This window comes from Prosopis cineraria, unplaced genomic scaffold (assembly GCF_029017545.1).
Source record: "Prosopis cineraria cultivar Desert tree isolate PC_DT_omini unplaced genomic scaffold, ASM2901754v1 PC5, whole genome shotgun sequence".
Lineage (NCBI taxonomy): Eukaryota > Viridiplantae > Streptophyta > Magnoliopsida > Fabales > Fabaceae > Prosopis > Prosopis cineraria.
In genome coordinates, this window is record NW_026555336.1 from 2,831,247 (window position 1) to 2,846,229 (window position 14,983).

The 14,983-nt window shown below is 36.8% G+C and overlaps 1 protein-coding gene across 1 annotated transcript; it reads right to left on the reverse strand.

Annotated features, from left to right (window-relative positions):
- Positions 1-1,333: 1,333 nt before the first annotated feature.
- On the reverse strand, positions 1,334-12,765 carry LOC129312137 (uncharacterized). Its single transcript, XM_054954741.1, is given in 13 exon segments — positions 1,334-1,682; positions 1,885-2,009; positions 2,012-2,210; positions 8,023-8,220; positions 8,332-8,508; positions 8,577-9,007; positions 9,351-9,438; positions 10,592-10,690; positions 10,871-10,997; positions 11,133-11,242; positions 11,859-11,939; positions 12,027-12,128; positions 12,371-12,765. Coding segments are annotated over 13 exon segments (2,109 nt in total). The 5' UTR covers positions 12,650-12,765; the 3' UTR covers positions 1,334-1,589.
- Between the last annotated feature and the right edge of the window lie 2,218 nt (positions 12,766-14,983).

The window sequence follows — 14,983 nt, forward strand, 5'->3', positions numbered from 1 at the left end:
AATTCTTTTTGAATATAAATTACAATAATGTATATTATCCCTCAGCTATCAGTGCACCTTTTCCATGCAAGACCCAAGTATCTAGGGCTTAGATATTCTTCTCTATTTGTTTCTTTGTTTTATTTAAAGAGTTTGACATTATTAACCCATGATTTTAATAGACAATTTTTAATTTCTTTTTTTAATTGCAAATGATAATTCATTAACTATATGAACATCACCATATTGATGGTTAAACGTCAAAGTGTACTCCTGCAACTAATTCAAATCTACATGAAATGGGAAAAACTAAATTTATAAAAGTAATTCCAAACATTGCTAGAAATTAAACTTTGTTGGGCGGTTAGTACTTAGCTCTATGATTTGAATTTGAATATTAAATTCTAAAAAGGAGGAGAGAATAAATAGACTATAAATAATAGAGAATATTACATTTGAACACAATTTCAGACAAATGAGCAATGAACAGTAAAAAAATTATATAAAGTGCAAGACTTAAGTTTGAAAGTTTTATTATATATTAATTATTAAATTCAATTTTATTTTATATGAAAATTTTTCTTTTTTAATTACTCACAAGTATCCTCGTATTAGAAGTAATCTATTCAAGACATTATTAGATATTAAATGTGAATATCTTTTTCAGAGATAATTTGAACCCTAATTTATTACATTATAAAACACTATCCCTTCCATTAAACTCAATCGATTGGTTTTCCAGATGTGAAACTTAGTTTATTGGAATCGTTCCCCAAGTCCTCATTCATGCTTTCATGCTCCATCTGGAAGTTTTCTTTAGTGCCTTGCGGAGCCTGCCCAATTGTCTTCTCTGACCTCTTTTCTTGCTTTTTGCGGACGCCCCGTACCACAAGGTGTTAGAGACTTGAATATTCGGTATAATCCTACTGGTGATTTTGGAATTTGGACCATTTACCTCCAGGTAGTTTAGACTATTGCTATTGCGAGCTACTTATATTTCTATGAGAGATTGGGCTGATCTAACTCTCTCCACGGTTACAACACATTGAAAAGGGATTCCAAACCACTAAAAAAGCCCAAAGTGAAACCTTTAGGGACAGAAAGGGCAATAAAGGGAATATGGAGGGATGAGGAAGATGAAGCAAAAACCCAGCATGATAATGTACTGGAAAGTGTCACCAGCAATCGCCAAGGTTTGTGGGGTGAGATGTCATGTTTCCAAGTGACAAAATAAATTATCGTTCTTTGCGTGCTCACACTTCCTGACGTCCCATCGTTCAGAATATTACATCTCGGAATATTACATCTCGTCAATAAATTTTCATACCAGAATAACTAAATATACAATTATTCCTCTTACAAACTTTCTTGAATCCCTCCAATTATTATTTCATTTGATGATAACCTTCTCATTAAAATTGAGAGAACAAAAAATTAAAGAGATTCTTCTGTACAAATATATCTTGGTGCTAGTTCAGGTGTACGAGGCACCCTCTTAAAGCTATCTGTACACGTGTATAAAATAATAACAAATGAAATGAAATATTTGGAAATAAATAAATGAGTTTCTGCAAACCAGCAATCCGGAGCTGTAAGGCTTTCCACAAAAACTAGGCGAATATCTGCTGAATGACTGTTTCCGCATTTCCATTGTATTGTGCAAGTAGATGAATAGCATCCGCTCTAGGCAAAGCCAAAAACTCCTACATTCATCCACAGATCCCAATGTGAAAATATGGTGTGATGGTAAAATAACTCTAAGAAAGCTCTTATAACTAAAAGGGGGGGGGGGGATCCATTTAAAAGGGATAGAAACGAATAATCCCAAGCTACAGTTACTGAAATTCTCATCACTGCTACGAAATTGAAAATGCGGGAATCTAGTCACAAGCATCTAGGACTTACCATTACTTTGAGTATTGCATTTTCATCACAAACAACATCCCTAGACGACACTTGGGTCGGACTGCTTCCATCTTCTGATATCCTAGTTCCTGAAGATACCGTAACTTGAGAAGATCCATGCGTGCACTATCTGCATATGACTTGGACGTAGATACAGCAGTAAGGAAAGGAGTATTAACTTCCTTCAAAGAATCAATACTCAAAAGACCTTCAAATCTGTCTTTACACATTTGAAGTTTAAACCACTCATTATGTGTGTAAAGAGTAGCTCGCATTATTTTCATGAGTTGAGGTTCCTCAACACCAAGCCTCCTACCAACTGCCACCTATACAATACGAAAGAAGTATTTTACAACCATGCTTATATTGTAGAGTAGTATAAAAGGCTTAAAAACTAAATGATTTATTTAAAAAATGTCTGATGATAAAACTATGACAAGTACTGACATGAGCAGAAGAGGAAACGAGACAAAAAGGAAAAAGGGTAGGTACAGCAGATATTCTTACCCCAGATGAGTCACTAACACTATTTCTCTCACTTCTAACTAACTAAAAGGTATTGCGATAAAGCCCTCATAAACTAATACCATATATCAAAATACTCCCCCCCCCCAAAAAAAAATAAAAAAAAAAATACATCCTTGTCCCCAAGGATAGTAGTAGATGGAGTTGCAGTAGTAACAAGTGAGGAAATTGCTGCTGTATAACAGAGAGGTCTTCCCAAGTAGCATCTTCTGGTTGCGTAAATTTCCAGCAAGCCGAATTTGAGTGACTGGAAGATTGTGACGTTTAACCACCTTGCACCCAAGAATGTCTACAGGTTCAAGCATAAACTGTCCATAATCATCAACAGGAGGAAGAGAGGAAGTAACAGAAACTGAAGGTCCAGCAAACTTTTTAAGTAATGACACAAGTAATGACGCAAGAAAAACAGGATCGATTCTAGCGTGAGAAGGCAATTCCAGTTCATATGCCACAGCACCAACACGTTTCAGCACTTTGAAGGGTCCAAAATAGCGAGCAGCAAGTGTGAAGGGAAGAATTGTTAAGCAAATTCTTCCTGAAGGGATGAAGCCTGAGATACGCCATGTCCCCAATAGAAATTGACGTTCAGATCTGTTTGTTGGCCTGTTGAATCATTTGATGTTGGGCTTTCATTAAATGTTGCTTAAGGAGTTGAAGTTCATGAGCTAAACAAGTGCCATCCACAACGTCATTTGATGAATCTCCAGCAATGTAAGGTAAATGAGTGGGTGGAGAGACCCCATAAACAGCCTCAAAAGGGAACATCCCAATAGCAGAATGATAAGTGGTATGTACCACAGTTCAGCCAAAGGCAGCCATTTGACCCACTGTTTAGGAAAATCCCATCATACAATGAAGATAACACTCCAAGAAATGAATAAGGACTTCAGGCTGGCTAAGCAGAGAAGCAACAAAGCTTAACACCATGCAAACAAAATAACTCCTTCCAGAATTTGCCACAAAAAATTGGATCATGATCAATGACAATAGACTTTGGAAACCCATGCAACTCAACAACATTATCCATGAAATATGGGCAACATCCACGGCAGTAAAAGGATGCTTAAGAGCCATAAAATGGGCAGCTTTAGACAACTGATCCGCTACAACCAGAATAGTAGTTTTATAATAGGATTTGGGAAGGCCACTGATAAAGCCCATGGATAATTCAGACCACACACATTCAGGAATAGGTAGGGGTTGAATAAGCCCAAGAGATGCCACCAATTCAGGTTTAAAACGCTGACATGTAGTACATTCACGCACAAAATTATGTACATCTTTTTCCATTCCCTTCCAATACAAAAAAAGGAAGCTAGGTGCTTAAAAGTAGGATGCATACCTGAATGCCCCCAATACTGTCAGCATGAAAGTGATAAAGCAAATTAGTGCTAAGAACACGATCATCCCCAGCCAATTTACCTTAATGTTTCAGCAGTTGATGTTCCCAAGTATATGTGGAATGGGACATTGGATCTTGCTCTAAATCCTGAATCAGCTTTTGCAAACTATCATCAATCAACCATGAATCTCTTACACGCTCATAAAGAGGAGAAACCGGAACAGTCAAGGCCAAATAAGAACCATCAGGGAGCCCAGAAAAAGAATCTGCAACAGTTTTATCACTCTCTTTCCCATGCATGATCTCAAAGTTTAAACCCCACAGGTTATGCATCCACTTAAATTTCCAGACTGAGCTCTCGCTGCTCTAACAAATGCTTTAATGGTAAGTGATCAATCTTAATGATGAATTTACGACCCCATTAGATAAGAACGCCATTGCTTGACAGCAAAAATGATGGCCACAAATTCACACTCATATGCGAACAAAGGCTTCTTGTGGGAAGGAAGAGCTTTACTAGCAAAAGCAAAGGGATGCCCAATTCGAGAGAGAACAGCCCCTAATCCATGACCCAAAGCATTTGTCTCTATGAACAAGGTGTCATTGGAATTTGGCAAAGCAAGTAACAGAGGAGATATCATAGCTTGCCTAAGAGTGACAAAAGCCTTGTGAGCCTCATTTGACCAGGCAAACTTAGCATCCTTCTTCAATAACGCAGCCAATGGGCTACTTATGGACCAATAATTCCTTACAAAATGCCTATAGTAACCAGTAAGCCCAAGAAACCCACGTAATTCGCGGATTGAAGAGGGTTCAGGACAAGTAGCAATAGCTTCCAGCTTCTTAGGATCAGGTTAAACCCCCTATGCAGAAATAAGATGACCGAGATAATCATCTGTGTAGCAGCAAAAGCCCATTCAGAGCCCTAAGAAAATAACTGGCACTGCCTTAGAGTCAATAGTGATGTCTCCAAATGCTGCAAATGAGTCTCCCAATCTTTGCCATACATCAAAATACACCAAAAAGACCAAATAAATTTTTGTAAAAATTCCTTGAAAACAGAATTCATAAAGCCTTGAAAAATTGCTGGTGCATCAGTAAGCCCAAACAGTGAGCCCATACAACACCACCATAAATGCATGCAAGCCCTCATGTCCGGAATGTTGTTTTAACTAAATCCTCTTCCTTCATACAAATTTGATGATATCCAACCCTCAAATCAATTTTTGAAAAATATGCAGTTGCTATGAGCTCATCTAAAAGCTCCTCAATAACAGGAATAGGAAATTCATTCTTCTTAGCCTCATTTAACTTTCTATAATCAACACAAAAAACACCATGTGCCACCTTTCTTTTATACAAAGACCAGTGGTGCCACAAATGAACTACTACTCTCTCTGACAATACCACTATTAAGCATTTGTTGAGTCTGTAAAGGACCATAACAGTATGGTTTGCAGCCAATAGGTGTGTCAATCATAACAAGCATGGCACGATCAAATGTCCGAGATGGAGGTAACAAAGTAGGCTCAGCAAAAACGTCAACAAAAGAATCAAGTGATTGCTGTAATTCCTGAGTTAGATTTTCAGAAAGAGATGAATTAGAACCCAATTTTACTTGAAGTTGAGAAGGCACATGAATCAAATACACATAGTAGGCTACTGAAAGATCACAGACACAAGTAATTCTTTAGAAAGAGGTTGCTCTTTACAACCCAATCCACGTAGGATGAATGGTTGACCCTTCCATTTGAACTCAAATAGTTAAGTTCCATGTCTATGGTAAAACAGCCCAATGATTTAAGCCATTAAGCCCCAAGTATTACATCAAACCCCCAATCTTTCTAACTAGAAAATCATGAGAAAATAGCATCCCCCATTTCCTATTGTAAGGACTCACAACGCTTGGTAACCCAAACTCGTCGACCATCAACCACAGCAATTTTAACTCTAGGTCACTCTTGTAGCTTTAAACCAAGTCGCTTCGCTACTGAGGAATTAATAACGTTGTGGGTACTGCCCATGTCAACTAAGATGATTTCTTGTTGCTTCTTAGTATGACCCGATAATTTCACGGTAGAAGTGCCCTCCCTCCCCTCAATGGTGTTGACAATACCAAATGTTTCCCCTAGTATCTCACCGTCCAGTGTATCTTCAAAAACTTCCTCAACATTGTCGACCATTAGAGCAATTACCTGTGAATCCTTGCACTTGCTATTACTGGTGTATTTTTCAACACACAAATAACACAAGCCCTTGCAACTTCGCTCCTCCATCTCCTTCGTAGGATGCTTGGTAGTCTCAATGAACCTATGAAGACCACACTGTGAGTCGGATTGGGTTTCTCATAAGTTGGGCTCAGTTTTGGTCTTGCTACAAAAACAGGCTTGGAGAATCCATTTAATGGCTCAAGAAAACAAGATATTGCATTGGCAAGTGAAGAGGCTATTGGTGACGCTGGCTTCGTGCATGGAGTAGACATCACAACAAGAACATTCTCAAGAAGGGCTCAGATAGTTGCTTCCTGAATTCAAGCCATATACATCGTTAGCCAATGTTGCAGGAGCGAAGTTGGGAACAAATTTCTGTATATCTAAGCAAAGCCCACAAATAAACATATTCATCACAACATTGTCTAGAAGGTCAACCTTAGGAGTTCGCCAAATTTCTTCTCATATTCAACAACATAGCCAACCTGTTGAAGTTTTTAAAAAGCAATCATCAAATTTTCATCCACCACATCGGCAAATTCAATCACCATTTGAGCAAAATAGTGATCCAAAGAAAAATCTGAAACTTCAATGTCGCAAAGAAGTCTAACGCCATTTGAGAGCATGGCCTTCTAAATGAATGCTCAAGAGACGAATGCGTTGGTCAATAGGAGCACCATCAACTTCAAAGAACTGACAACAATAGGCCCAACCACAAAAGTCAGGCCTATCAAACTTTGGAAATTCAACATGACCTTGTTTTGTGGGAACAAAATAGGGGATAGTAGGAGCCAAAATGGGGAACGTTAGAAGGAGAAACATCCCCAAATGCAGAAGTGGGACATTTCCCATTGCCACGAGTAGATGTAAGGAAGGCCAACTTACCAGAAACATCCCTAAGACGCCCATCAAGGCAAGACGCAACTTGCTTGAGGTCGGCAATGTCATAGGCATTCTAGTCTAGATGAGTAGTGGTGGATTTCAAGCAGGGCATCTGAGAGCTCAAGACAATGCTCCAAATCTCCAATATGATCAAAGGAGAAGGAATGAGTCTCCAGCAGTGCCATAGATCGAAGAGGGGCTCCAATACCTCATGATATGAGCAGAAGAGGAGACGAGATATTCATTCAACAAAAAGGAAAAATGACAGGTACAGCAGCTATATTCTCACACCAAACGCATCACTAACACTATTCTCTCACTTCTAACTAGCTCAAGACAATGCTCCAAATCTCCAATATGATCAGAGGAGAAGGAATGTCTCCAGCAGTGCCATAGATCGAAGAGGGGCTCCAATACCTCATGATATGAGCAGAAGAGGAGACGAGATATTCATTCAACAAAAAGGAAAAAGGACAGGTACAGCAGCTATATTCTCACACCAAACGCATCACTAACACTATTCTCTCACTTCTAACTAACTATAAGGTAATTACCATAAAGCCCTTATAAACTAATACCATATATCAAGTACCCTCCATTTATTTTGGATAGGCACAGCAGATATATTCTTACCCCTGACGTGTCACTAACACTATTCTCTCACTTCTAACTAACCACAAGGTAATTACCATAAAGCCCCCTCATAAACTAATACCATAAATCAAGTACCCTTACTGTTTTTTTTTTTTTTATATGGAGAGAAAAAAGAAGGGGAGAGGGGAATTAAAAGAGTCGTTGATGAAAGGTCATGCTAATAAATAACATGCCTTTGCATCAGATCATTTATGGCCACTAGGAAGTCTATACAAATGAGAGGATACTAACTATGGTTATAGAGTTGGACAATGACTCTCATCAGATTCCAATATCAAACAATGCCAATGATGTTCATCAGCCACCCCACAAGTATCCTTCCCAACATTTTTTAATCGGTCGCCCTCATCAAAAATTACTAGGAAGTTCATCAAAGTATATCATAATTTTTTCTGACAGTTGACCAGATGACTTCAAAATGGAATCACCTTGTGTCAAAACTGAAAGTGCCCAAGTAGCATTGTAGAAAAGATGAAGTATAACAATGAAATGACTGATAATATATTATTATAGCAAGTACAAAACCTGGAGAGAAGCAGCCAAAGCATGTAAAGGCAAGGCATTTCCAAGAGCGTCTTCATTTGGACGAAGTAAAGCCAGAAGAGTTTCCTTCAAGGGCTTTAATAGAGCAGGATCATTCGCTGCCAAAGGACCCAAATGGGAGCAAGCAACTCTTAAAGCAGCATTATAATCACCAGAGTAGACCAGCTTGAGAAATTCAACCTATAACCATCAATCCCAACTAAGGCTTATATTCTGCATGCAACATAAGATATACAAAAAGGGTTCCTTGATTGAAATTATTAACAAACACCAAAAAGTGAATTCACTTGCCTGCTTAAGTTGGAAGAGCAACACTGAATTTTGCACGAAGAAGTTTGGATCCATAGCATTGACTTCATCAACAACTTCTGCAGCCATTCCTTTGCTAGCTAATTCCTTCATTGCCAACATAATCTCGAATTTATCCTCCATATTGTTAATTTCAAAGGCAGAAAGCTTTTCAGATCCCTGCAAAACATTACTCAGTCAATAATTGTTCTCCCAAAAGAATAACATCAGACTTATCAAACAGATACCTGTTTCTCCTTTGACAAAGTTGAAACAATGGTACTTGTGCTATGCTCTTCTGAAGAAGCATCAGGTATGTAACTATGGTCATCATATCGTCCTCTCCACCGCTTACGTTTATTTCTTTCTCCATTTCCATGCAATCTGCTTTGTTGCAATACTCTCAGATTGTCCAGTTGCTGTGATCCACTGGTGCTACAGTCTTCATGATTGCTTGTGGGTTCAGAAGACCGTACTTCAACATCCACATGCTGCATGCTAGTCACATCAGCATTATTTTCAGGGGAACCATCTATGTGAGCATTGGTAACAGAAGTTTCACCATCTGAATGCTTGCCAGCATTGCAATCAAGCTCAAGAGAGCAATCTCTTGATGAAAAATACCCAGGGTCTTGCTGACTGAATTTTACAGGCGCTCGAATACTTTGTTTGGGAAGCACTGAAGTTCATCAAGATTGACAAGAAAAATGAAAATTATCAAAATCACATTTGAAGGTACATCTTAACTGAAAAATGGGATTCAATTTTTAGAAACACCACTGTTTGATTGTAATTCATAAACCCATCCAACACACATAGAAAGACGCTGATTTTAAACATCAATTTCAATTTATTAGAATATGAAACTTGAAGTAATGCAGAATTCATGAGAAGAAAATATCGTGAATAAAACAATTAAAAGTTGAAGGAACCGGGTGCATGAAGGAAATTCTACACATACAGCAGCTGATAGAAAAAGAAAATATTTAATCTTGGGTTCAGCAGTGGAGATATTGCTATACCAGATTCAACAATGCCTCTGTAAATACAATACTCACGAACAAGCTGATCAAGTAGTGGGACATCCAATCTTATCCGACATAATTCATTCTACAACAGAAAAATAAAACAATAAAGAGTTAATGAAAAACCCAGAAAGAAGTAAAATAGATCAGTATGAAAGTACATGCCAATTCTGCAAGAACCATGTCATTATGTATCCATGTAGCTAATAATATTGGACGTATAAATGTGCATGTGCAGAGGCATACAAGTATCACTAATACATGGCAAATCACTACGGATCAAATAGGCTTAAGTATTAATATTGTTAAACATCAACCTAGAGCTATCTCTTCTCTTTCCCTTCCTATGTCTCTATTATATCACATCCCTCAGACAGAGTGTATTAAGAAGGGAAAGAATGCACAAGGATTGATTTCACTAGACACCAGAAACAGAGTACAAGCAAGGTATTTGTACTTCACTACCCTAGATGTCCTACTTCTATTCTAACAGAAGTGGTTAAATTTAATTCCTATTGTTGACTAACAGCTGAAACAGAAATAGAAATATCTCTTTACACGTAACACAGAGACGTTATTCCTTAGGCAGAAATTGTAGTCCATCTGAAGGTTAAATGAATATACATAGGACTCTGTGATGGAAATTGTAGCAGATTAAATTAATTATTTTGCTGTTTATTTTTTCATTATCTTTTAGATATTTTAGTTATCTTTAGTATATTTCAATAAAAATAAGATATCCAGAGTTATCCTTATATCAGATTATCTCTTCAAATTAGAGACAGGGTAGATATTATAGTATTAATTTTCATTTTATATTATTTTAAATTTAAATTAGGGCTCCATACATGGCCCTAGGGATTTTCACTTGTTAGACCTTAAGATGATTGAACAAAATAACTTTTTTCCCCAAAAAGGACTGGTCTAAAAAGTCTTAAAAAAAAAAATCACTCTAATATATTAATCCACTAGAAATGGCACAAGCCAACTTGTTTACCTAAGAAAATGAAGAGTAGAAGTGACAAGCAGATGAGGGACAGATTAATATTATTAATGAATTCTTATTAAGAATACTGCACAGAATCAACATAAATTATAGCACCAGGAGAATTGCAAGCTTTAAAGCAGTTGGGGGACAGGGAACACTTTATAGGCTTATATCAAAAAGAACAGCATAAAAGGAAGCCATGGACAACCAAAAGAGAAACAGGCGCCATTATCATTATTTATATTATAACCTGAAATGCCTGAAATAGATCACCCTTAGCAAATCTCAAGCTATCAACTGCCCCTTGTCTAGTAAGCTCAACAGCATGTGCAAGAGCTTGTATGTCAACCTGGTTTCCAGAGTCAAATACATTGTATCAGCTAACACATAGGGAAGGCATCAATACATATTCATAGATGCATCAGTGCGTTTGCACAACAACCTCAAAACAACATTGGAACACCCACAACAACTTACATTTGACTTGCCTATGAAGTTTCAGAACCAACAATCAACAGAGATATCTCACCTCATCAAATGGCGGCAATTCATATAGAGTGTCCGCAGGAGGATCACGCTCCTCTAGGAGCAATCTTTCAGTCAGATCAGAGATTGGTGATGTAACGCCTTGGCGTAAGCAATACGTCCTGTGAATGCTGCAAAACAGAGGGAAAACAACCAAAAATTAAAACCTGGGCAAATATACTATTATAATTAAAAACAAAGGCATGGCTTGATCAATTACTAGAAATCAGCAACCCAAAAAAAAAAAAAGCGATAAATAATCTAACCTTATCAGATATCTCAGAGCCATCGAAAATATTGGATCATATGCATGCAAATGAGCTCTTAACACAGAGGACATCAATCCAGCTAGGTCAAACCTTCTCGTTTCAGACCACTGCAAATGATAGAGTAGACATTATCATGTGCTTAAGCAACGTCCTCTTCAATAAAACTAAGCAAGCATCTGATTGTAACATCAAAAAAGAAAAAAGGAACATGGTTCATAAGATAGTGAATGGCACTTGAATGAGTTCCTCTTAATCCTGGACTGTCAATGGGCACAACAGTAAAGAACAAATTCAATCCTCAATTTCCACGGCAGCAATGACTCTACCCTTTACTCACCAATAGTAAAATGTTAGACTGTTAGCGGGTACACCATCTTCCTCTAGCCGAATATTGACCATGCCAATTCAACAAACTCCACAGGTGCTACAGTATTACCAAGAAATTTCAAATTTCTAGGCACTTGCAACAAAAGGCCACTACGAAAGCTAAAATTTTGCTTTGTTGGCGATATCTACTCCAATCCTGATTTTTCTTGCACACACCCTGACGGTATTCTGCCTTCTTACTTCCCAGGATAAGACTGCTTATTCAACGATTGCATTGTGTATAAATCATTCAATTTTCTTTCAGAAAAGTGAAACAAAATCAAAAGCATGGTTTTCATGATATTATTTCTTCCTATCGTTCCTCTCTGTCAGAATAAAAGTACAATGCACACCCACCTCATTTGCTACAGGAGAACTTTGATCATCTTTGTCATATATAAAAGCGAGCAGAACATGCTTGAATTCCTCATATGCTTCCTTAAATATACAGACAACCGTTAGAATCTGCATTAAGCAAAAATAACAATAAAAGAAAGAAACTGTATTTGATATTTGTCCATATACCGGGTAGGCATCAAGTGCACAAGGAGCAAGAGACGTCCTCAGACAATCAATTGCAGAGTCGCGATCTTCAGTCTTTCCCTTCCTAAGAAGCTCAATAAATTTCTACACAATGTAAGAGAAACAAAAGAAAGAAAGCGTACACTTAGGAAGCCAGCGAAGCACCAATTAATGTAGACAAAAAGGAGAAGCACAACTGTCCGGTGCAAAAAGTGCGGGAAAAAAAATGAAGCACAGAGAATAGCATCTCCTATCATGAACCTATTTATTCTCCGCAACACGGGAATTAAGCAAAATGATTTGTCCGAGTACGTGCTGAGGAAGCGAAAAAAGAAGGGAGGACTGACCTGCTTCTGCAAGCGGAAGAGAATCCTGTGGTCATGGAGAATAGAAGGGGCGTGTATCTGGAGGAGATCCATGGCAGCATCAATGTCGCCGGACTCTAATGAGCGCCTGATCTGGCGGATAATCAACCTTGAATGATAAGAGGAAGATGAGGAAGGAGATGAGGAAGGGGTAAACGAGGAGGAGGACGACGACGACGAGTCTTCGATCAAATTTTCCGATTTAGCGAAATCGATGACAAGAGTGTCGAGAGTTTCCCAGTTAACAGGCGTCGACTCCATTATCTTTCTATTCTAGTTCTGAAGTTTCTCAAGAAAACTCGTGATTCTGAGATCGTGTTGAAGGGATTTTGATTTTGCACGTTGAAGACTTTGCTGGGAATTCCCCCACAGCAAGAAAGGCGGCGATGTATGAAGAATATGGATCGCACCTTATATTATCGCTGCCAGGTGTCTGTTAAAAAAATACAAAAAACTGCGTCTACCGCCTTGCTTTTTTATTTTATTTTTTTTTTTCTCAAGTATGTTTGGTGAGGAGTTTTGAAGGGGGAAGGGGAATGCTCCTCTCTCCTCGTTTAGTTAAAAAAAATTTGAAAACAACTCCTTCCCTCATATTACCGAAGTTTTTTAAAAGAGAGTTAATTTTTTTAATTATTTTATTTTTATCTATTTTTTAATATTCTAAATATACTCATAGTTAAAAAAATTTTCCTTCATATCAAATTATACTTCACTCTCAGACCTCAATTAATTTCATTGGATTTTTAAAAAAATTACAATTCATCATATTTAATTATATATTTAAGAGAGTTATTTATTTTTTATAAAAAATTACTATCATTATAATTATTGATTTAATTTTTTATTTTTATATTGACAATATGATATAATGAGAGTGAATTTTAAAAAAATCATGCAATTTAAATTGAGATGTAAAATTATTTTCTACAAGAAATAATTAAAAAAATTTAAATTAATGTATAGGGATATAATAATAAATTAATTATTACCTCCCCTCCTTTCATCTTCTAAACCAAATAAAGAATCATCAGAAAATCTTTCTTCCAAACCACACACCCTAAAATACAAATAAATCATCATTCAGAATGATCACCACAGCAAATAATCTCACCAAAACAGCGAGTCGCTTCTCTCTTTACCCATACGACTTGCCGTGAATATTATTCTCTCTAAGAAGATTCCAGACCATTCAACTGCAAGTGGAGATTTCTTCTCGTCTTGTGATGAGTCAAAGTCCGGCTGATGTCATGAAAAGGTTCTTTTTTTTTTGTCGAATGAAAAGATAATTCTTTTTACATATATAATTTACTAATAGAAAACACAAGTAATAATTAACATGTATTATTAGGAAAAGGTGAACATTTAGTCCATAAGCTTAACTTTGTTTTGTAATTTAATCCTTAAACAAACTCATCCTCAAAGTTCACTCATGTTTAAATGTTCATTCCCAAGCTATATAAATTGAATGACTTGCACAATGCAATCATTAAGCTAGCTCTGTCTTGCTTGTCATGCTCAGTTCGGGGATGCGTCTAACGTCCCAAATCCCAATAGTTAGAGGATAAGCACTGAAACAGAAGCAAGCTTTGAAAATGAAGTTCATGAAATGAACTACAAATTAAGGTTTGAGACAAATATTAGGGACTAGATGTATACTTTTTCTTGTCTATCATCTTTATTATTATTACTAATATATGATTATTTGATTGAATCAGATTTGAACATTCTCAATTGAAGACTTCTCTCTTGAAGGCATTTCCCACATTCATAGGGGCTTGAATTTAAAATCTTATACTCAAGTGACCATAACTTCTTTCACTGAGATCAATACATGTGGTTTTATTGTTATCCTTCTTCTTCTTCTTCTTGTTATAAACAATCAACAGGGCTTTACAAAGTGTATTTTTGACCCTTGCGTTCTGTTTGTCTTTATCACTGCATGTTTATGAGGGCCCGGCCCAAACCATCTATCTTCCGCATAAGAGGATGCGCGGAAGTGTTTGCTTGGGCCAACATTAAGCTATCCCAATTGTTATGATTTAGACCTTGATAGACAAGATAGATGTTGAGTTCATTCAGAGTCATAAAATTTGAGTCGTGTTATTTATAATTTATAAACTACTAATGCATAAATTATCACAAAAATTTAGGTTCGTTTGGATGGGATAGATTTGGGTTGGGAATTTAAATTTGAAATCTTACATTTGCAATTCATATATTTTAATTCTTTGTTTAGAGTATACAAAAAATTTTAAATTATAATATTAAAATTTTTTGTTTGGTCTCAAATAAAATTTTTAAATTTAAATTATATGTTTGAATTTAAAGACAACTCGAATAATGTCGATGATCTGGTCCTTGTCAAAGTTGATGGTTTGATACAAATTGGCACCAGTAGTTTGATCCTATTCAATGCCAACCGTTAGGGGTGAACATCGGTCAGTTCGGTTAGATTCGGTCCCAAAATATACAAAACCGATCGATCGAATAATACTGAAAATGAAAATCGAATCGAATCAAACAAGCCAATCGAACCGAACAAAGACCGAACCGAAATTTGGTAATTCGGTTCAGTCGGTTAATTTGATTTTTTGG